This window comes from Equus przewalskii, chromosome 9, assembly GCF_037783145.1.
Source record: "Equus przewalskii isolate Varuska chromosome 9, EquPr2, whole genome shotgun sequence".
Classification (NCBI taxonomy): Eukaryota; Metazoa; Chordata; class Mammalia; order Perissodactyla; family Equidae; genus Equus; species Equus przewalskii.
The window spans coordinates 58952970-58977123 of NC_091839.1; the positions used below are offsets into that span (position 1 = coordinate 58952970).

Consider the following 24154-nt stretch of genomic DNA (forward strand, 5'->3'; position numbering starts at 1 on the left):
TGGTACAAATCATAAGTGGAATAATTCCAAACTTTAGTTCCACTCAGGAGTAGCCCCAAAAGTGGGAACTAGGGGTAACCCTCCTGATGAGTGGAGCTTTAAGCAGTATTTCTAGGTCCTCAATTTGGAAGACAATGCTGAATGGCTTGGTCAAGGACCTGGAAGGAGAAAGACTGGAAGATAAGAGAAAAAGAGTTCTGGGGAAGAAGCATGTGAACGGACCTAAGAGAGTGGTGTAGCGAACACACTCTATGGTGACCCCTAATGAGTCACGCCCTTCTGTGATTCCCCTCCTTTGAGTGCAGGTGGAATCTGTGACTTGCTTCTAAATATAGCAAAGGTAATAGAAATGTCACTCCCATGATAACGTTATGTTATATAAGACTCCATCTTAGCAGACTGGAGAGACGTCCTCGTTGGCTTTGAAGAAGTAAGTTGCCATGTTGTAAAAGGACCACTCGGCAAAGAACAGTGGGTGGCCTCCAGGAACTGAGAGCAGCCCCTGACCAACAGCCAGTAAGAAAACTGGGACCCCAGTCCTACAACCACAAAGAGATGACATTTGCCAATGATCTGAATGAGCTTGGAAGTGGATTCTGCCCCAGTTGAGCCTCCAGATGAAAATGCAGCCCAGCCAACACTGTGATTGCAGTCTTGTGAGACCCTGAGCAGAGGACCCAGTTCAGCTATGCCAGGACTCCTGGACATGGAGACTGTGAGATAATAAGTGTGTGTTGTTTTAAGTTGCTAAATTTGTGGTAATTTGTTATGCAGCATAGAAAAGTAATACAAGTAGACACAAAATACGCGGATCTTTGTCTCACAAAGCACCCATTTCAGAAGAGGTCTGATCAGCCAGGTGGACAGGATGATTACGCAGTAGATGCCAGGCAGTCTTTGTCCTCAATCACCTCAGTGCCTGCATAATGGGCTCATAAATGGAGTAGGCATGGCGGCAGGGATGGAGTGATGGAGGTTACGGATGGACTCAACAACAAGGGTCTCTCTCATCAGGCTGATCTGGCTACTACTACTCCTGAATGTCCTACCCGTCTGCAGCAGAGACTGAGGCTGAGTCCTCAATGTGGTACATCCACTCGGTGACAAATTGATTACACAGGACCCCTTCACCTTGGAGAGGACAGCAGGTGACATGTGTTCCTAGCATGGGTTTGCCTTCCCTACTCACAGTGCCTTGGCCAGCACTACTATCTGAGGGTTTGGAGCGTGTCTCCTTGATCATCATGGGATCCCATAAAATATTGCCTTGGATCAAAGGAACTTCTTTCTTTTATGTTCTTTTATTTTATTTTTAAAGTAATTTTATTGGGATTATAATGGTTGTGTAATTTCAGGTGTACATTATTGTTTATCAATTCCTGAATATACTTCATCGTGCTCACCCCAGTAGTCTAATTTTTATCCATCACCAGACATATGTACCCCTTTGTCCCTTCGCCCACTCCCCAACCCCCTTACCCTCTGGAAACCACTAATCTGTTCTCTTTATTCAAAGGACCTTGTTTACAGCAAAGGAGATACGATAAGAGGGATCCACTGATCCTACCACACACCACTTCCTCTAGAAGCTGTTGGTCTGAGAGAATGTTGGAATGGCCTCTTAAAAGTAAAGCTAAAGCACTAGTTTGGGATTGTGTGGGACTGAGACACAGTACTTCAAAATGAGAACTGTGCTTTGAACCAAGGGTTGGAAGTAGGAGCGGCCCCTCCCTCCATTACTCTCAGTGATTGACATGAGGAATTTGCACTGCCTCTCCTCACAACTTTAGACTATGCTGGACTGGAGGTCTTAGTTTTGACTGAGGGGAGAGATGCTTCTATCAGGGGACCCACTTAGTTAGGTTTCACCAAATCTAAAACTGCTGCTGCCACCTGATCATGCTTGGCTCCACATGCCCGAAAAGAGTCACTGCACTGACAGGTTGCTGCTACATAACTGGGGCAGGGAGATGTATGTCTTGAACTCAGGGATTCTCTGAGACTCCTCTTGATGATTTCATGCCCAGTGAATGGATAATTGTAGCGAGCACAACCTGATAAGGACACGGTAACCAGAGGCTTACACTCCTCAGGGATGAAGGCTCGTTACCCTAATGGGAAAACAACTTAGACCAGCAGAAGCGCTGGCCAAGGGTAAGGGAAATCTATAAGGTTGGTAGAGGAGGGAAGTGATGAATTATCAATTATAGACTAGAATTAGTTGTAGTAGCGGATTCTGTAGCTTTTTCCACTAGTCATCTTTTGGCGAGTCCTTTTCTTTTAGAAATTGGGACCAGCCGCTACCTTGAAGACACAGAGACAGGATGGAGTGAACTTAATGTGGGGGAAGAGTGGATATCAGTGGTGCAAAGGTTGAAATGTAGCAGTTGCTATTAGTGCCCATATCCACTTGACACGTACCTTTTCTATGCATGGCCAGCCAGACTTCCAACTGCCAGCACGTGTCACTCTTTGCCTAAGGGCTCTTTCTGAGTGCCATAACCTAGTCTGCCTGAGCACAGGGCAGCCTGGAAGTTCCAGAGAATTAATGTTCTGCGCTACATAGCAGGCCTCAGCCAATAACCAACAGGAGTTGGTGAATAATACCCCAGCTCCCTTGCCCCTTAAGAGGGAATAACTCTGAGACATTATTCCAGTATTATACCCAGGATTCCCCAGTGAATTCAGCGCACAGAGAAATCTGCTTGATAATCTCCCCTTTATTAGCTTACTTCCCTTTTCTGCTCTTGTTTCCTGGGATTAATTCCTATATAAACTACTTGCCCTCAAACTTTTGTTTCAGTATCTGCTTCTGGGTGAACCAAACTAAGACAAAGTTCAAATGGAAGTGCTGAATTATAGTATAATAATTGAAAACAAAATATTGGAAATCAGAATTCTACAGATATTTGAGTTGTTATCCTAAATAAAAACGTTGTGCAAATCTTTAACTCATATTCAGAGGAGTTGGTTTTCATTATGAAACACGACAGAACTAGATATTTTTCCCACTTGAAAGATCCAATTCGATGTGAAATGCCAGAACTGCATCTTTCTAGTTCTTACTAAAAGTGGTACCAAACTCTAAAAAAAAACCTAAAATAATAAATATTTATTTTTAAAAATTTGTAATTCCTCTATTTTGAATTTACAATATAATCTCTAATATCACATGTTATGTAACATAATCTCTTAATATTATATTATGTATTTATACTATAATTTAATAAAAATGTTTAATTTCCTTACATTTTTAGCAGTTGAGAAACTCTCCAACAGTGGGTTCTGCGGTTTGCAGGGGGCTCACTTCCTGGGAAACCTAGCACTTCTGCCTAGGCTAGATTAGCTGTCACTCCAGTACATTTTATACTCTCATAGTAGGTGCTCAATAAATATTTGTGGAATGAAGACATTAGTCGTTGAAAGGGGAAGTGCTTTCAAAAAGTGAGATTTACGAGATATCCCGAAGTTTAGTTTTGCAAGAAGAGGATCTGGTCTGGGGTCCCCGCAGGAGGTGGGGTTCCATCCAATTGATACCAAAACGCACGGGGGCGGTGGACTACGACCCCTACTTACCTGGCAGCAGCGGACCCCAGCGGACTCCACCACCACGGCCGCAGCCTCCTCCCGGGACTCTCGGATCTGTTGAGCGGTTGCCTAGGGAACCCCTGCCAGTGCAGCGCGCGGGGCTTCTGGGGGGCGGGGCCTCGGGAGGTGGGGCTGTAATCGACTGATTTCTTATTTTAAATATTCACTTTTGCACCTAATTTTGTATTTATAATTATAATACATTCCTTTTGACAAATATGAAAGTTGATGATCACAGAGGGTACATACGTTGCCCATTTATGTTCACGCACATCAAATGGAAGAAACCCTATTGGTTACCGCCTGACTCCAAAGCCAGTGCTACGCTACGTTGCACTCCACTCCACTCCACAGTCCATTTGTAGAATTTACAAATGGTTAGTCTTAGGCACAGATATGTGGCAAAGTCCAAAGCTTCCGACTTTAGGTGATTTCTTACAAATTCCTTGAAACACAGCCTCTAGACAATACTATATATTTTGTTGACCCTCACAAGGGTAAAATAGACAACAAACAGACGTGAGGGGGAAAACGCCGACACAGTGAAGGACCATAGAACAGGTTTTCAGGAAAATAAGGCCAGAAGAAGTCAGGGGGAAAAAAGACCAACTTGGGAATGGATCTATCTGCAACTCGGAGAACCTCCTTAAAAGAAGTAATCCCGTCCTAAATCGTCCCCCTTTTCCAAAGAGAGAGACCAGATAAAACGACAGACTAACCTAACCAGGAAACTTTTCCTCCGCCCACTTTTTCTGCTGCCCGCACCAAAGATGGCATCATCCGCTTCCTCCCTTAGCAGCAAGCAGGTTCCGGGAGCCTCTACACGACCTCTCTATGGTACATCCTCCAGCTCCGCCCCCGACGTCCTTGGGGCGGGGCTTGCTTTGGAGGTGGGGTTCAGGGATCCGGAAACACCTGAGCTGTACCCGGTTATCTATATTTTTAGTGCCCGGGCAGTGTGTTTCGCAGCTGGACGTGGTGTCCAGGGCCTGAGGTGTCCTCTCTCCGGGTCTCTTGGGGCAATCTGGAGGTTGCTGGAACCTGGGCCGCGGCCTGGTGCCCTGTCGTGGGGTCCCTCATTTCCTCCGGCCATGCCCACGGCCGCTGCCCCCATCATCAGCTCGGTCCAGAAGCTGGTTCTGTACGAGACCAGAGCTGTGAGTACCCGGCGCGGCGGGGTGCGGGCGGGAGGATGGCGGCCGAGTGGATGTGGGGCCGTAGGGCAGAGGCAGCATCCCCTGTTCCGAGTCCCCTAATCCCAGCCTTGGGGCACGTCCCTGAGGGGGCTTCGCCCTGTTGTCGCATCCAGGGCACTGCTGCTTTTGCATGTGCGTCTTTCCACTTAAAAGCCACTGTTGGAACCCACTGGAAACAGGTGCTTGTGGTATCTCAGAAACTGCTCATGAGGTTCTGTACAAGTTCCTGGATTCTTTTCAACTTTCAGAAAGTCTGTTAGAGTTCTCCAGTTCACTAGTTACAGTACAGGCAGGAGTATGAAAAAATGTTTTTGACTTGTGAATCGGTAACTTGTCTGTTTTCCTGTTCCATAGCATACCTCACCGTGATTGATACTAATTATGTGCACTTTTGTTGCTGAAATTTTTGGTTCTCTTTATTTTCAAATAAGCTTACACTTCAAGATAACAAGATTGCATATGCTGGAAACCTGCGTAATACTCCTCCTTATGCAAGAGTGGCTTATAAGGCACATTCAGTGGAACTTGGGTAGTCTCCTTTAGATAGAGTACAAGAAGGTACTTATCTTGACGGTTTCTCATGGGCCTAATGGAATGTCTGCCTCAGGTCATCATTAGTGTAGAAACGTTGTTGACCCTAAATTAATTTTGCTGACAACTTCATTTGATTAGCTCCAGACTAGAGGATGAAATTATCTAATACAGTATACTGTATTTGCAAATATCTTCAGTTATTCTCTGAGGAGAGTCATACAGAAGTATCATTTGATTTGAAACAAAACCTTCTGCTCTCTGTACAATGTGCTGGTAAATGTCCCTAGTTAGAAACATAGATATTATACTTAAAATACAGAAATTTCAGCCTGTTAATAAGCTGAGCATTTGTGAAGACTGGCTAAGATGTTAGTGTTCTTTCTTTTGGTATAATTGTTTTATTTTTGTTTTTTGGTGAGGAAGTTTGGCCCTGAGCTAACATCTGTTGCCAATCTTCCACTTTTTGCTTGAGGAAGATTGTCCCTGAGCTAACATCTGTGGCAGTCTTCCTCTATTTTGTACGTAGGACACCTCCACAGCACAGCTTGATGAGTAGTGTGTAGGTCCACATCAGGGATCTGAACCTGTGAACCCTGGGCCACCAAAGCAGAGCGATCGAATTTAACTACTATGCCACTGGGCTGGCCCCAATGTTAGTGTTCTTTCTAAAATACAATTCATATTATAGGGCTCTTCTGCTTGGAAACTTTCAGTGGCCCTGTTCTGAGGAGAGGACACTCTGAATCCCTTAGTTTGGTATTCAAAGCCATATATGATTTGTCCTCAACTTGTCTGTCTGGTCTTATATGTAATTTAATATCAATTTAGCAAGCATTTATTAAGATTAACTGTGTGCCTTTATGTGCCTTATATACAGTAAAATCGTACTGCTTTCAATTCTATATATCTATCCTGTGTTTTTCTGTTGTTCTGTCCGTGTAATGTCCCACCCCTTTCTCTTGTCAAAATCTTGGTGGTCCTCACAGCACAGATCTGGTACAGTGCCTTGCAAACAGATGCAAGATGCAAAACAGATAGTGGTTGAGAGAGTGTAACACGAAGTGATGTGTGTTTTAGAACTTGGTTGCAACCCCTCTCAATCATCTAAGTAATGGAAACCTACTCTGGCCAGCTTAGAGATCCAAGGTGAGTCCTTCAGAAGGATGCTGGGGAGCTGTTGCATAGGATCATTGGAGGAGTCTCACTCCCCAGCCTCTGGAAAGGCAGGGACGAGACAGCAGGATTTTGAGAACCCTCTCGGAGTGCTGCCAAGGACATAGCACAGGTGCTGGGAGAAGGAATCTGATGGACTCAGCTGTGATTGGGAATCTGCCCCTGAGTGGACAAATCTTTGTGGCCAGGAAGGGGTCCGGCAGTAATGACTTGTTTATGGTACCACCCCTTTGTTTCAAGGACTGGTTGGGCCAGGGCAACCACCCTGAGAAATGTCTGCTGCCTTTAATCTTTGAACCTCAGTGTTCTCATCAGTAAAGTACATGATTCTTCTTTTTTATGTTTTCGACTTAAACAAAGACAGAAGCAGAAAGATTTGTTTGAGTAATAAGCTCAAAGCTTAAGGGATATCAATAATTTAGAAAAAGGCATAAAATTACTGGCAACTAAATAGATGCTAGGAATTAAAAAAGAAAACAACTATAGCCGGTTGTATTAATGACAAGAATAGCGAATGCTTATGGAAACTTCTAAGCCAGGTGCTGGTCAAAGCACTCTACATGTATATTATTATTTAATCCTCGTAAACCCTGTAAGAGGTAAATGGTGTTACTACTACTGTTATTATTCAGTGAAGAAAAAATTGAGGCAAAGAGAGGTTCGGACAGTGCTACTGGAAGTGTGGTCCAGTAACTGGACTGCGACAAATTGCATACAGAAGTCAGGAGTAAATGATTAGAAACTTTTTAGCAGTTTGACGGAGTAATTGTATTTCTGATGAATGGGATAATTTAGAACATTGGGTTTGTGTTTGTATGTCTTTGGTTTTTTGTTTTTAGCTTTTTTATTATGGAAATTTCAAGCAATTACAAAGTAAACAGAATAGTATAATAAATCATATATCCATCACCAGGTCCAAATTACCAACATTCTGTCATCCTTTATTATCTATAACTTGTTCCACTCCCTACCCACCACTTATTATCTTATAAGGTTCTTTTTAATAATTTACGTAAATTGAAATGCACAAATCTAAGCTGTAGAATTTAGACGGATGCACGTGTCTTAACCATACCCCTGTCTTGCCCCAGAAAGTTCCCTTGTGTCTCTGTCCAGTCAACTGCCCCATGTCCGTTCCTGGCAACTAGTGTTCTTTTTTTTTTTTACCTTTGATTAGATACTCCCGTTCAGGAATTTCATACGAATGGAATTGGACAGTACGTACTCTCTTGAGTCCAGCTTCTTTTGCTCAGCCTAATGTTTTTGAGGTTCGTCCGTATTGTCGTGTGTTTCAGTAGTTTGTTTCTCTTTATTACTGAGTGCTAGTCCATTGTATACATATTCCAGTTTGTTTACTCATTTTTTCCCCTTTGATTTAGACTGTCTCCGCATTTAGTCTGGTGTCAGTAAGCCAGCTGTGAACATTCTTGAACAAGTACATTTGTGGGCGTGTGTTTTCATTTCTCTTGAGTAAATACCTATGAATGAAATAGGCTAGTCCTAGGGTTGATGTTAGGTGGTTGTACCATTTTACACTCCCTTCAGCAAGGTAGGAAGATCTCCATTGGTCCACATCCTTGCTAGCATTTGATGTGGTCAGTCTTCTTAGTTTTAGTTATTCTGGTGGGTGTATAGTGGTATCTCGTGGTTTTAATTTGCATTCCCCGATGACTAATGATGTTGAGCATCTTTTCATGTGCTTATTGGCCATTTTTATATCTTCCTTTGTGAAGTATCTATTTAAGTCTTTTGCCCACTTTAAAAAGTTGGGCTGTTTCTCTTTTTATTATTGATTTGTAGGAGTTCTTTATATATTCTGGAATCAAATCTTTTGTGATATATGTTTTGTGAATATTTTCTTTCAGTCAGTGGCTTGCCTATTCATTTTCTTAATCATCTTTTTTCAGCTTTATTGAGATATAATTGGCAAAACTGTAAGATATTTAAATTTTACATGTGTTGATTTGATATATGTATACTTTGTGTTAATGATCTTTTGATGAGAAGTTTTTAGTTTCAATAAAGTCTAATTTATTAGGTTTTTTTTGTGGTTATTGATTTCTATGTCCTATCTTAGAAATCTTTGCCTACTCCCAGAGCACAAAAATATTTTCCAATGTTTCCTCCAAAAGATTTACACTTTTAGTTTTTACATTTAGGGGTGTGTTTCATATTAAATTAATTTTGTGTATGGTGTGCTGTAAGGATTGTATTACTTATCTATTGTGGTGTAACCAATTACTCCAAAATTCAGTGGCTTTAAACAATAGACATTTAATATTCACACAGTTTCAGTAGCTCAGGAATCTGGGAGTGACTTAGCTAAATGCTTCTGGCTCAGGGTCTCATGAAGTTGCAGTCAAGAGATCAACTGGGCTATAGTCATCTGAAGGCTTGACTGGGCTGGAGGATTTACTTCCAAGATGGCTCACTCACACGATTGGTAAGTTGAGCTGGTTGTTGACAAGAGGCTTCACTTCCTCGCTTCATGGATGTTTTCATGAGTGTTCTTACACGGGAGCTGCATTTGTCCAGAGGGAGTGATCCAAGAGAAATAAGGACGAAGCTGTAATGTCTGTCGTGATCTAGCCTCAGAAGTCACACTCCATCATTTCTGTAATATCTTATTGGTTATGCAGGTCAGCCCTGTTCAGTGGGAGAGCACTGTACAGGAGTATGAATACTAAGAGGCAAGAATTGGTAAGAGTTCTTGGAGGCTGGCAACCACAGGGATTGAGGTTTACTTTTTTCCATACATCAATTGTCCAGCCTCATTTGTTGAAAAGATTATTCTTTCTTTATTGAATTTTTTTAGCACTCTTGTGAAAGATTAGTTGAATAATTGTGAGTATTTTGTTCCATTGATCAATTTATGGCATTACCACCTTGTCTTGATTATTATAGTTTTATAATATGTCTTGCAATCAGAAAATGTAAGTTTTCCAATTTTATTCTTTTCCAAAGTTGTTTTGGATATTCTGAATTCCGTGCATTTCCATATGAATGTTACAATCATCTTGTCGATTTCTTATAAAAATCCTGTTGGGATTGTGATTTGGATTTCATTGAATCTCTAGATGAATTTGGGGAGAACTGAATCATAATAATACAGAGTCTTTCAATCCATCTCTCCATTTATTAGGTCTTTGCTTTCTCTCAGCAATATGTTGTAGTTTTCAGTGTATAAATTTTATGTCTTTTAAAAAATCTATTCCTAAGTATTTTACAAGTTTTGATACTATTGTCAATAGAATTTTAAATTTGGTTTAACAATTTCTTGTTCTAGTGTATAGAAATTGAGTTGATTTTTATATATTAACCTTTTATCCTGAAACTTTGCTAAACTCACTGTGTTGAGAAGCCAAAGTTGATGTACTGAAGTGAGAATATGCGGGTTATGACCTACTGGATGCAGGGGCACAAGCCATCCACATGGGGTCAGCAGGTAGCTCCATCAGCATCTGAGCTCCCACTTTGGGGGAGTGAAATCCATGGGGTTGTTTTCACTGAAGGTGCAGTTTCAGTACACCCACACAAAGGAAGTAGAATCACAAGATTTGTTACAGACCCCAGGAGTGGGGTGAGGGAGTTGGGAGGGTAGTTTGGGGTCCGCAATGAGCTGGAGGAAGGGCATTCCTCTGTCCCGGGTCACAAGCGAACAGGAGACAGAGAGCAGGGTAGCAAGCGCCTATTACTTATAAGGTGGTTGGGGTGGAGGTCACTAACTTCTCAAGGGCTTAACTCTAAGCAGTTATTTTAAAAGGTGCCCTAGGAAAAGCAAAGTGGGAACTTATTCTAGGAATCCTAAGCTCAGGTACTTACGTAAATGACCAGATTCTGGGTTTGAGCAGGGTTATCATACTGTAAAATGTCTAGGCAGCAACTCAATATACTTGTTTTTCTCATTACATTTACTTATTAGTTCTAGTAGCTTTATTGTCATTTCCTTAGCATTTTCTATGTGAATAATCATATCGTTTAGAAAGAGGAATGCTTCTTCCTTCCTAATCTGAATGCTTTTTTTTTCCTTGCCTTATGGCACTGGCTAGGACCTCTAGTACAAAGTTGAGTAGAGGTGGTAAGAGCAGACATTTTCTTGGTTTGTTCCTGATCTTAGGGGGAAAGCATTCAGTCTTTCACCGTTAAGTGTAATGTGAGCTGCAGGTTTTCACAGATGCCCTTTATCAGGTTGAGGAAAATTTCTTTCTATTCCTAGTTTGGTGAGAGGTTTTCTGTTTTTTTTAAATTATGAATAGATGTCAGATTTTGTCAAATATTTTTTCTGCATCTGCATATGGCATTTCTTTTATTTGCTTAGTATAGTGGATTACATTAATTCATTTTCCAATGTTAAAAAAAACTTGAATTTTTGGGGTATGCTGTACTTGGTCATGCCATATTATTTTTCTATATGGCTAGATTCCATTTGCTAATATTTTGTTAAGGATTTTTACCTATGTTCGGGATATTGGTCTATCTTTTCTTGAACATCTTTGTCTGATTTTTATATCAGGGTAGCTCTGGCCTCATAATATGAGTTGAGAACTATTCCTTCTATTCTCTGGAAGTGGTTATATAAGATTGGTATTGTTTCTTTTTTTTAAATGTTTGCTAGTATTTACTACTGAAAGCATTTGGTCTTAGAGTTGCTCTGTGGGGCAAATTTTGATAATGAATCAGTTTCTGTAGCAGATATAGGGCTATGCAGATTTTCAGTGGGTCTTGAATCAATTTTGATAAATTGTGTTTTTCAAGACATTTGTCCATTTCATCGTAGTTGTTGAATTTCTTGGCATCAAGTTGTTCATAATATTCCCTTATTAACTTTTTGATGTCTGTCGAATTTGTCGTTAAACTCCCTCCTTCATTCCTGACATTGGTGTTTGTGTTCTCTCTCATTTTTTCTTGATCCATCTTGCTAGACATTTATCAATTTTATTACTTTTTTGAAAGAACCAACTTTTGACTGTTAATTTTCTCTCTTGTTTTCTATCTAATCAGTTTCTGCTCTCAGGTTTTTAATTTTCTTTCTCTTAGGGGTTTTGGATTAATCAGTTCATCTTCTTCCAACTTCATAAGGTAGTAATTTAGATCATTGACTTAATTTTTTTCTTTTATAATACAAAGCATTTATTTTTATTTATTTATTTTTGGTGAGGAAGATTGTCCCTGAGCTAACATCTGTGCCAGTCTTCCTCTATTTTGTACGTGGGACACCTCCACAGCCTGGCTTGATGAGTGGTGTATGTGTAGGTCTGCACCCGGGATCCGAACCCACAAACCCCAAGCCTGCTGAAGCGGAGTGCAGGAACTTAACCATTATGCCTCCAGGCCGGCCCCTATAATATAAAGCATTTAAAACTATAAATATAAATGAAAAATAGTCAAAAGACTGTGCAAAAAGTATTAGAAGCCTGAACTACAGATAAAACAGTACATTTTTATATGCAAAAAGATTTTATAAATCAGTCTGAAAAATAAAACATCTGGCAAAAAAGGATAAGGACATGAATAGGTAATTTGCCAAAAAAGAAGTATGAATATTGAAAGATATTCAACTTGTGAATAATTAAAGCAATAAAATGAAAATAGAATCCCATTTGTCACCTGTCAGAATGGCAAAGATTGGAAAGATTGACCGAAGTCATTGTTGGTGGGAGTGTATTAATTGGTTATCAAGGAGTTAGGGGACACGTTAAGGAACAAAAGAGACAGTGGGCAAGATGGGCTGTCTCTTTTCCTGAGCCTTCATTTGGAAGGATAATTGGGTAGAATTGTCCAGGTTGTCATGATTACCTGTGTTTAGAGGTGGATTTTGAGGGCTATTTGAGAGGAGAGGGAGGTAGGTTGGTAGATAGCATGCACGAGAGGTAGTTCTGGCCTTTTAGAGGGTCTGCTCCTTGCCACGCTTACCTATTCTCTCTGGTGCCCAGCACCTTCATGCTGCCCTTTGGCTCCTGTGATGATGCCCTGGCCCTTACCTGTCCTGAGACCCGGGCCTGCAGATTAACAGAGCCCAGGTGTACCCCTAATGCTCATAGAGTCCAGTGCAACTAGCAGTTGCCCACAGGAGGTTTAGCAACCTGAAGTTATCCCGGAAGAAACTGCAGCTTACCTTAGACGACTTCCAATGTATAGCCCTTGCTTAATATATGATGCCCCAGGCATCTTGCCATTGCAATAAGTGACCGTTTCATAACAAAGAAATGGATGCGTAGCGGTTGACTTTAAAATTGGTAGCTGCACAGAACTGTGGCAGAGTTTTGTGTTTGCGTGTGTGTTTCATGGGGGCGAAGTTGTTACTCTTCCTAGCTCAAAATTGTCAGTATGTATGTATGTGTGTGTTTGTTTATTAAATTCCTGCCTCATTCCAAAAGGATTCAGGGAAGCTTCTCCCTCCTCCCCACACTGTCACACAGTAGAATAAGTAAGAACCACTCATGAGGATGCAGCTGACTTAATTGGCCTTGATATTAGCCTTGATTTGTGAAATTAGGGGATGGGAGAGAACAATATAGGATGTGGTTGGCTAAGGGATTGGAGCAGGAAACCAAAGGATATAAAGTGAGAGAGAGAAGCATAGTGGGTATAGCCGGTTGGAGGTGACGAAGTTTCCACTTGTTTTAGAGGGGATTTGAAGCTTCCACATCCGTAAGTCCCTGCAGCTGTAAAGTGTGAACTTGGAGACATCTTTTGACTTTCAGAGGCTCCTTCCCCTTTCTGGACTGCGTCCCTGACTGTGGGATTGCTGGAATAAGGGCGGTGGCAGGCCTGCAATACTGTTAGATTGTGAGCAGTGACTTCCTGGTGATCTTTAAAAAGAATACCTTTATTCTGAAAGTTCAAGTGAAGTTTACTGTTAATTGAAGCTGTCAGACAACCTAAAATTTCTCTTTCAAGAAAGCTGATTTTCTTCCCTCAGATGAAAAGCGAGTGATTAATTAGCCTGCCGTTATAAAAGGAGATGATAATGTTAGTAGATACTGAATTTCCTGCTAAATGGATTAACTATTGTATTCCATTTGGAGTTCATGTATATATTTTAGAAACACATTCATCTTTATACTAAGTCACCGCTGTAAAAGCTACATATTGAAATTTTAAGCTTTGTCTTAACAGTAATAAGTATCACTTTTAGAAGAGACACAGCTCAGATCATCTGCTATCTTAATGGGCATTTTAATGTAGCTTTTTTTTGGTATCCCAATTCTCCACTCCAATTCCTACCAAACCCCCACCCCTAGCTTGTCTACAAACACACAAAGAGACGTTTTCCCCAGCAGTGTTGATTCGTACGCACCTGCACGTACATATGTATTCAGACGGTCCAGCTGATGTGTGTCAGATTCATGGAAGTCCTATACACTCCAGTTACTGCTCCCTTTCCTTCTCTGTTGCTTTTGGGCATTTTATTTGCCTCCTTGTTCGCCTTCACCATTTGAACTTCAGACTGCCAGTACTGGAGATGAGCTTTCCTTCTTCCTCCAATCTGTAGTTCTTACTAAGAGCTTACAATGAGTTTAATCCCAGTTTTCCCAGATATGTAAATCTCCTCTCGGCACATTCATACATGTTAGGTATTCTTATTGGTTTCATCTTCTTGAAGCAATGGCCCAAATCTGTACTGGTTGTCCCCAAGGCCTGCAGCACAGCTGCCATCCTGGAATCTCCCTTCACCGTCATCCTCGAGCCTCTCTCGTGATGATTTTCTTATTTTCTCAGTTCCTGTATCTTCCTCTTTCTTGATTTATGTCCTCATTTTGGTGAGAGTACCTCCTCCAATTGCTTCATGAGGAACGGTTCATGGGCAGTAATTGTTTTGGGCCCATGCATGTCTGAAAATGTCCTTATCCCACCTTCACGTTTGATTGACAGATTTGATACTGAGTTAAAGCTTGAAATGAATTTTCCCTTAGACTTTTGAAGGCATCCTGTCCCTGTCTTCCAGGGTTGCTGTTGAGAACTTCTAATGTTACTCTGTTTTTGATCTTTACTTTGTAGCCTGTTTTTAAAGTTTTATTCTCTTTAGAAGCTTGTGCTATCTTCTTTTTATCTTCAATTTTCTGAAATTTTGTACTCCTGCCTCCAGAGATAAGCAATACCACAAATTTACACGCCTTTTGGAGGTTCTTTGGTGTAAACTGAATTGCTTCTTGACTTCCCCACTGCCAGCTTAGGATTCAGCTTTCTTGGGCATGCTTTTCAGTCTCAGGTGATTTTTTTGCTGCTCTCTCCTTTGCTGTTCCTTTTACCCTTAGGACTTATGTCTAAAAAAATGAACATGAAAACTTTACCATAGTTTTAGGAAGGTGTTTGGGAGGAACAGAGGTGTTCATTCGGCTCTCTTCACTCTTCAGACAGCACTGCTGTGGATTTCACCTCCGCCCCATCCCTGAGACTGCCCACGGAAAGGCCACTCAAGCTCCTCTTGTCACATCCCCTGGGCTTTCTCTGTCCTCGTCTTACTTGACCTCCCAGCAGCATTTGCTGTGGATGTGACTGCTCCCTCCTTTTCCAAGTCATCTCCTCTCTTTGCTTTGATGGCTCCGTGCTGTTCTGGAGCTGGCCATTCCTCAGTCTTCTCAGCTGGTTCCTTCTCTATACCCAGTCTCTAAGTAACTTCATTTAGAGTACCTCAGGCCAGTTTTTTTCTGGCTCTGTCTCTATCTTCAGTCTCCCTCATAGTTTTAATCCAGCTCCACGACTTTAAATGCCATTTATGTGCTGCTGATGCCCTCTGAGATCTCTCCTCTCAGGTCCAGACTCCAAAGTCCCCACTTAATCTCTTTGGGCGTGTTGTAAACAGAACTCTTGGTTTCTCTCAAACTTGCTGTTGCTCCAATTGTCCCTACATCAGTGACTGGCACCACCACCTCGCTAGTTGCTCAAACAAAAGTAGTTGGATTGATTACTCCCTTTTCCAGTCCAATCCATCAGCAAGTTCTAGCTCCAAAATATATCTGCAATTTATCTCTGACCTCAGATGTCTAGCCCTGTGCCTGGCACATATCAGACATTCACTAGTAAATGATCAAATGAATGATGTCAATAGAAAACCAGGAAAATTGGTGTAAAAAGATGTGGCTGCCTCAAAAATGTTGAAGTCGTGAAAGACAAAGGCAGGGGACTTTTCTGGATCAAAGATATTAAAAAAAAAAAAGAAGAAGAAGAAGACATGGTAACTAAATGCAATACATGATCCTTGATTGGATTCCAGTTTTTAAAAAGCCAGTCATACGGGATGTTATAGGGACACAGGGAAATTTGCATATGGATTGTATATAGATAATATTGTATCAATGGTCTTATGATTATGTGGGACAATGTCCTTTTTATTAGGAAAATATAAGTTGAGATTTCTAGGGATGATGTGTTATGTATGATACCTGCAACTTGTTTTCAAATGGGTCAGGAAAGAGAAAGCTTATATCAAAAGGGATGGAGAAAACAAGTGTAGCAAAATGTTAACGGTGAATCTAGGTAAAGGACACGTGGGTTTTCATTATACTATTCTGTTAATCTTACTGTCGGTTTGAAAATTTTTCAAAATAAAAAATTAGAAAAAAACCAGCAGGGGAGAAGAATTTAAAGAAAAGATATTTCAGGGCAAATGTTGAGGTCCATTTTGAAGCATAATAGTAAATGTAACAAAGTCCAAGGATGTGCATAGTTATAGAGTTAATTTATTTATAGGAAGGAAATGAAACAAAGTAGAAACAAGGTCTTTGTGGAAAAGTTACCTTTTAAAAAACCTGGCGTGAAAGTCGGTGGTCAGCTGCCCACCAGAGGGCAGTGCTGGGGAGTGATTTTGTCGTTTGGTTTTCTTTCCCACCTAACTGGCTCCACATGAGGTCGCTCTTCTCTGCGCAAAACATTTTTAGGATCCTAGACCACTTGAGAAGAGAGAGCATGTGGATAGTTGTACTGCTTCCCGTTTCTCCCCGGCTCAGATCTGCTTCTAAGCTCTGTGGCTTTTCGCTTTTGGCTCCTCTACTTCATGGGGTTTTTGGAAGCGTCTGGATAAGGGAGCTGTCGATCCGCCCTCCTATGTGTGTGCTCCAAAGGCCAATCATGCATTTGCCCACTGGCCTCTCTGGAACTCTGTCTTTTTATTACAAACTGCCAAATCATAGTCCTATTGCAATTAATCTTTAGCTTTCTTAGGATCTATTAAAATTCCAGGAATTTCATTCTGGGATTTTGCCTCCCTTAAAGTTGTAATGTACTTCCTTACTGAGTCATTGACTTAAAGGGGCTGACTTCACCTTCTGTGTGCTTACCCAAAAAAGAGGGGTTAGCATAAACGTTGCAGAAAGTTAACCCCGCAATTTAAATGATTCGTCTGCGATAGGTGGCGGTTCTTTCTCCTAACATTTACCCAATGCCTGTGGAACCAGCTTGTGCTACAAGACTAGAATTAACAACCACAGAGGTTAGGAAGTTAGCCCCCAGCATCCTGAGGTGCTTATAATTAGGTAAAGGGGGCAGACATGCCCCAAACAAATTTAGACAAGGTCCTCAGAAGTAAGTGCTAAATTTAGAAATAAACAAAAGTGGTTGCAGGGAGGGGCAGGTGATGAGAGAGGATTGTTGCAGGTGGAGACGGTGAGTATTACTTGTTCTATCTTGGCTCAGTACATGGAGTCCTGTTCAGAGGTCCTTCAAGGGCAGACTCAGCATCAAGACCACACGAGCCTCTCTGGATAGCTTGCTCTGACCCTCCCCAAATGAGTTAAAGGCCCTTCCTGTGTTAACTTCCTGTGTTAACTGCCCTTTGCATCCAGTTCCTACCTCTATTACAGCGTGCTATTCATGGTTGTTAATTCGCATGCTTTTCTCTCCTGGGGACAAAGACTGAGACTGATTACTAATAGATTTGTGCATTCTCCCATTCTGGTTCCATTCTGGACCTGCACATGTTTTTCTTCCTCTGGGGTACTCTTTTTTTCCTCCATTTTTCTGTCTTTTTCTTAAATACAATGGCATAGACTCACTGACATCTTAAAAAGTAAAGGAGAAAAAAGGAGCTAACACTCACTGAGTGCCTTCTTTGTGTTGAGCAGCATTCACTGCATTAGGTGTTTGTGAGCATAGGTGTTTTTCTCGCATAATCTTGTTCCTCTGACAAACACATCAAGCCTCTTCCCACTTCAGGCCCCTGCACTTGCTGTTTCCTCTCCTGGGAACTGTTTTTCCTCCAGACCTCGAGAAGGTGGCTCCCTGTTCTGCTGACAAGCACGTACAGTTTAGAAACCATTCTTCTGAAGTTAACTTTATTAGGTTGGTTCCCCTCTCCTCTCAGTGTGGGTAGGGTCTCAGAGACAGGATCCTTAGCTGAAGCCAAGGAGAGAATCTTTTGACTCCCTCCCTCTCAATCCACCTCCCCTTCCAGCTGCTCCTCCAGTGCCTCAAGACAATGGATGTCTCAAGTTAGTTTACTAATTTTTATTAAAATTGCTTTATTTCCACTTCATTATAATTGGTAGTGTCCTCCAGACTTGATCCGTCTTAGGCGATGAGGGATTCAGTTTTTTGATTAGCGTTCCTCTGACGACTGGTCTAACGCATCATCTTTTAACATGTAGTTATATTCTTTGTAGCCTGGAAGTCTAGATCAGACCTTTATAACCAGATATATACTCAATAATAAAAAACCTCATCTATTTCTACAGATTTAGCATTAAAACAAATAACCAAGTGCTCATTTTCTGATATCCAGTAAAATCTTACTTTTAACAATCTTACCCATCCTTTAAGGCTCAGTTCAAATCCTGAGTGCTCTGACATTCTCTGCTTCTATAGTACCCATGTTAATCTTGCCTGCTCTGAATTCCTGTGGTCTACATACTTCAGTCTGGCCATTAATCTAGAGAATCTTATTTGTTATTTAATTGCTTTATATAGCTATGTCTTATCTGACTGATGAGATAAGTTGCCAATCGATTGTGGCAATGTCTTCTTAATTTCTGGAATGTTGAAAAAGTGCTACTTTAAAGGATATTTTTGAAGCAAAATATCCTTAAATAATTTATTTTTCCTAATGGAGTTTTACTTATGTTCTTAAATGCAATTTAAAAATCACTTATCTTGAGGCCAACCCTGTGGCATAGTGGTTAAATTCGGCATGCTCCACTTTGGCAGCCTGGCTTTGGGGGTTCGGATCCTGGGTGTGGACCTACCCACTTGTCAGCCATGCTGTAGCAGTGACCCACATATAAAGTGGAGGAAGATTGGCACAGATGTTAGCTCAGGCCTAATCTTCCTCAGCAAAAAACAAAAACAAAAACAAAAACAAAAACAAGAACAACAAAAATCATTTATCCTATTTAGGTTTTCTTAAAAGCATTTTCTTTAAATATTACTTTTCTTTAAATATTATTATTTTTCTACATTTTTATTATTTACTTTATTCTCAGTATTCATTTAAGAAGACTAACACTTTCAGGTATAATGCTGCAAGGAAGTGTTTCAGAAAAGAAAGAATATTAATTATTTCCTGTGGCTTATCTGTAAAAAGCCATTTGGGAAAGTATACTCATTTTAATCTTTTATAGGACTTTGAGGTGGATTTTTATAGTTGCTATATTAAAGACATTTTCAGTCTTCTGTAAAGAATTTGTAAAGATATCTTTGATAAAATATCAATATTTTAATAGCTGTAATTGTCTGAGCATTCCTAATTGTGTCTTGAGCTGTCTAATTCTACCAGAGCTGCTGTATCCTGCCTGAGTTCAAACATCAGTCTCCAATCAGTTAGGTTAATCTCTATATAATATAATTAAATTCATCTGACCTGGTTACTGGGTATGTTCAGATACCAGACTGATGTTTATCATGACACCACTAAGAATATTTCAATTTTAAAATTGACCTTTTGGAATCAGCCTTTCTTTAATCAGCCAGTTATATTTAACAGAAATATTTCTTTTAAAAAAGTAACCTGACTTTATGAATGTATTTAATTTCAAAAACTGAAGTGGTTATGAAATGTGTATAAGGCAAAATGCCTTAAAGAACTAGTGACATTTCTTTTTATTTATAGAGATACTTTCTGGTTGGGAGCAATCATGCAGAAACGAAATATCGTGTTTTGAAAATTGATAGAACAGAGCCCAAGGATTTGGTCATCATTGATGATAGGGTAAGTATTTCGCAAGCCTGAATATATACAGAAACTTTTGTACTTGTTTAAAAAATATGAAATACCCTTATAGCTTCTAGTAATATATAATTTTTTTATCATTTATCTAAAAATTACAATTATTTTTGTTGGTTGGCCAGACTTTGAATCTCTAATCTGGTTTCTACAAGCTACTGATGTTGAAGAGTATGCCAGAATTACACTTGGTCCTTCATTTTGATTCGTTTGACAAAACAAACTCTTTCGATAAAGTAACAAATATATTTTCTTAAAGAGGTGACATTTTAAGGATTCAATATAACTCTCGCTGTTGCATCTACTGAAGACGTTATTTCTTACTATGCTTTAATATGAAGCTTCTTGAAGTCAGGGAGGACCTCTGTATTCCAGACTTTTAATTACGCTGCTAAAACTCAGTTCTGGGTGATCTTCTGATGACTTGCTGTGCACTAGAGAAATGCTGAGCTCTTCTTATCCAGAAGTTACATTATCCAAAGTCAGGAATACAGAGACTTCGTTCAGATGGCACAGAAACATGAGGCTGTTAGTCAAAAATGAAATTGAACAGTTAATTTTAACTTTTTCAAACAAGACAACCTAACTTACCGTTTGTATTGAAGTTCCTGTCTGTGAATATTTTTGAATCCATGTAGATTCCTGGGTTCTCAAATGTGTTAGTAGCTACAGTCTGGAACCCATTTTCACTAACTTCTTTGGAAAACTATTTTCTATGTTATAATAATTTTAGATAAATTGTATATTGTGGTTTCCTGTACTCCTGATGCCATCCCACACTCCCCTCCCCCATCCCACACCCTGTCACTATCTGGGAGTTTTTATTAATAAAATGTAACTATTCTTGGCTTTATTTGGGAGTATGAGTGGTTAATCAGAGATTCCTTTGAGAAACTAAGAAAAGCTATGGGCCGCATAAAAATATGCATATGTATATACAATCAAAACTGCATGTAGTTTTAAGAAGTCACATATTTCTTGAAATTTGTTTGTAGATCCTTTAAATCGATGGTTCAGAAGATAAAGTTTTGACACAACTTTTTAGTATGGCAACATGTGATCTAATAATCACCCTTCATTGCTAATAATAAAGAATTTGTTGGCTTTTTAAAATTGTAGCTTATTATATACTTCTTTATGAAATAGCTAGTGATTTTCGTAGGCAACTTTTAATTTCCGGGGATAAATGATAAATAATCAATCTCCAGAGTAAGCACAACCTTACAGATTAAATTTGCTTATTTCCAGCATGTGTATACTCAACAAGAAGTGAGAGAGCTCCTTGGCCGCCTGGATCTAGGAAATAGAACCAAGATGGGACAGAAAGGATCCTCCGGGTTATTTCGAGCTGTTTCAGCTTTTGGTGTTGTAGGTAAGAAATGTACCTCTCTCTTACTACCTCTTTTTTTCCTACATAGAACACACAAAGATAGTGTGCAGGGCTATATAGCTTTATAATTATGACCTGTCATCTGTGGCTTTGGTTGTTTAAAGCTTCATTATCCATCAGTCAGGTATCAGCCTTTCTATTATCGCACTTGCTGTGTCCTCAGCACTGTGCTCAGTTTTATATAGGATGCGAACAAACATGGAAATGGTTTTGACCTTTAAGGAGTCTGCTGTCTGGCTTGTTGAGGAATGAAAAAGTAAAAATTTGATTGGGCTGTAAACATCTGGGATTTATCAGCTGGAAAAACAGATACAGGTAAAACCAGGTTTAAAATTAACTGCAATTTCTCCCAAGGACATGTGCAGCTGCAAAGTGTCATAACCCCCTTCTTTGAATGACTACTGCTTGCTTAGTCACCCAGAAACTTTCTTCTCTAAAATGACAATCAGAAACTTTGCTGTTTGAAATTATGTCAGTAAGAGAAAACATCCCTCTCTTGCCTGAACAACCTAAGTTGCTTTGACACAGAGAAGCAGCCTCGGTTTACAACTCAGATGCAGAGCTTCAGATGCGGGGTTTCTGGACACAGCAGTCCACAGCTGTGCTACCTCTGTTGTTTTCAAGGAAACGGAACCCTGAGTTGACCTCACAGTCCAGACTTGATGTTGATCGCTTTACATAGAGTCCTGCTTTGGTTTGAGCCTCTTCATTTAAATTTTACCTGAACTCCACCCTTCTCCCAAATCCTGTAATAACTCCTTTGCTTTATTTATTCACAAACAAATATAGAAATGGTTCTGGCCTTTAAGGAGTCAGCTGTCTGGCCTGTGGGGCATTTGTGAGATGCCCACAGTTCCTCTGGTGTGCGTTGTCCCTCACTGCAGTGGGTCAATAAACCTGCTTTGCCGTACCATGGATTTGTCCCTGAGAGTCTTAGGATGATTGGCCTAGGATGGGGGACAAAAACCAACACACGTGAAACAGCTCCAAGATTGTAATTAAGAGCCAAGCTGTGTAGTAAAAGGCACCTGGTATTGGAGATTCCTTAAGAGGTAGATTACTTGGACCTGGAGTGGCCAGGTTTCTCCAGATTTCCTGGAGAAGCCGAGACCCTGGCTGGACCCTGAAGGAGGTACACGATTGGCTGGATGTGAGGAGAGAACTCCAGTGCAGATGACAGCAGAGGCAGAAGCATGAAGAAGCTCATGGGTCTTGGAATGTTAGCAGGTAGCTGGGTGAGGCCAGATTGCTTGGGGCCTTGGACGCCAAGCAGAGGGCAATTTTATCTCAGCTTCTCTTTTGGCAGAGCCTTTCTTCGAGTCTTTTTTTTTTTAACACTTACAAAATTATCTCTGAGCTTCTTAAACCTGCTGGACTGTATGCACTATTGGATGAGTGATTGCTATCTATAGATCTTAACAAAATTAATATAGACTTGACTATACTGTATAGTTTTAAATTCTTATGTCAGGTTTTCTGAGTAGCACTTTCTATTTTGTGACTCTATATTTATTGAAATTTATAGTGTTCTGCCATATTTGAAGTTCGTTTTTTTCACTGTGCTCTTGTAGCTCTTCATATGTGACCCCATTAGGTCCATTTTGTGTCTTAGGGGGCTGCAAGGAAGGCTAAGAGTGGAGGGTATTGTTAGTTTCTTCTCCTTAGGACTGGCCCCTTTTCTCTACCTTCTGCTCAGTCTTGACAAGCCCCTTGAGGTTACATGTTTAATGGATAAATTTTTGTGGCTGTGTGCATGTCTGTGTATGTCATATGAGTTCATATGTTTAAATTCCATGAATTCTATGTATGTTAAATTCCACTTTAGGTGTTGCTTATATTTTAAATAAAAGGAAAAAAAACCCTGGAACTGAGATGTGTCTTAAATGTAATAGGCTTAATTTAAATATTAGTTACTTAATTGGTTAAACTTCTTCCTTTAAATGTTGATACTTTATTAAGCTTTTTTAGTGGAAATTTCCCAAGGTGCACATAATTGTGAATGCCTCATTAGCCAGGGTTTATTATCCAAAACTGAACCGTCCTTGATGATTAAGTATAACAAAGTGAAGATCAGTTATTGAACTGTGTTTAAGATTAGCTGCCTGCGGGTGTTCTGGAGTTATATTGGGGAGTTCTCCTTTCCATTAAATGGCCCCTAGACTGCTGTACTGCTTTGTTTTTATGGTACTTTCATCATTCGTCATTGTTCTTGGCATTTTTGCTTTTAGCAACATTCCTTGCCATGTTTTAAATCTATTGATAACTAAGCTTATAAAACCAGTTTTATTTTAATCAATTGATACCCAAGTTTGCAACCAGACATTTATTTTATACACAAGTATTAGCTAATAAACTTTGCATGAGAGCTGAAGGTGTCTCCGTGTTACTCTTAGAGGTACCCTTCTTAGCTTTGTGGTAGCTATTTCTCTTGCAATTAAAGCCCTCTTGGGTTTGAGACTGTCCTTGGATGGTGAAGTCACTGAAAGACTGACCTACTAGCAAAGTGACACAATAATGTACTAAGTGAGCATTTATTATTTTTGCAGAAATGCATTTTATGTATTCTGATTCAACCATGTAAATAAAGCTTAGAATCAGTGAAGAGTAAAAGGGAGTTAGTGAAAGTCTACGATTTGTCTAGTACTGTCTTAGAAATAATGAGGGATACTGAAATAGCAGAACACAAAATACTTATCTTTGAAAAAGATATAATCTGGTTGTCAAAATAATATGTATGTGAAATGTCTAAAATGTCTTCTGTGACTACAATATTTTCTCTTATTAACTTTTTCAGCGTGTTTAATTTGTATTTTTGCTGGAATATTTTGAACTGTTATCATGGTTAATTTAGTTCACAATCCAAAGAATCTCAAGTAGTGCTTTTCAACTATCTGTAGTAAAGGACCAGATTTTTTCCACCAATATGTCACAGACCAACACGACCTTACTGTGCATAACTTGTCTTCAGGTTGGACCGCATGTGTCTCATCACACAAATTCAGTAATATCTAAACTAGTCTATGCCTGTTCAAGGCAAGTTCATTGATCATGCACTCAGATATTAGGGCAATCTCAAATTGGTCTAAAGTTTCTAAATCCTTACTTTCAATTTGTTTA

At 40.0% G+C, this 24154-nt stretch overlaps 2 protein-coding genes across 8 annotated transcripts in view; one reads left to right on the forward strand and one right to left on the reverse strand.

Annotated features, from left to right (window-relative positions):
- Positions 1 to 4971, reverse strand: part of AK9 (adenylate kinase 9) — a 125888-nt gene extending 120917 nt beyond the window's left edge. For 3 of the 6 annotated variants that reach the window (XR_011522625.1, XM_070559280.1, XM_070559278.1), the window contains exon 1: positions 4308 to 4448. Coding sequence is in view for 2 of the 6 variants with exons in the window: in XM_070559280.1 (XP_070415381.1) it covers positions 4308 to 4368 (61 nt within the window). In the remaining 4 variants the exon portion in view is untranslated. Of the gene's footprint in view, positions 1 to 3576; positions 4123 to 4307 lie in introns of those variants that run through there. The other 3 variants (XM_070559282.1, XM_008520385.2, XM_070559281.1) reach the window with 3 other exon arrangements.
- The window catches only part of FIG4 (FIG4 phosphoinositide 5-phosphatase), a 116329-nt gene continuing 96433 nt past the window's right edge, over positions 4259 to 24154 (forward strand). The window contains exons 1-3 of one of the 2 annotated variants that reach the window (XM_008520377.2): positions 4259 to 4745; positions 19534 to 19632; positions 20896 to 21019. In XM_008520377.2, the coding sequence (XP_008518599.2) occupies positions 4359 to 4745; positions 19534 to 19632; positions 20896 to 21019 (610 nt within the window). In that variant the 5' untranslated portion in view covers positions 4259 to 4358. The remainder of the gene's footprint in view (positions 4746 to 19533; positions 19633 to 20895; positions 21020 to 24154) is intronic. The other variant, XM_070559285.1, reaches the window with a different exon arrangement.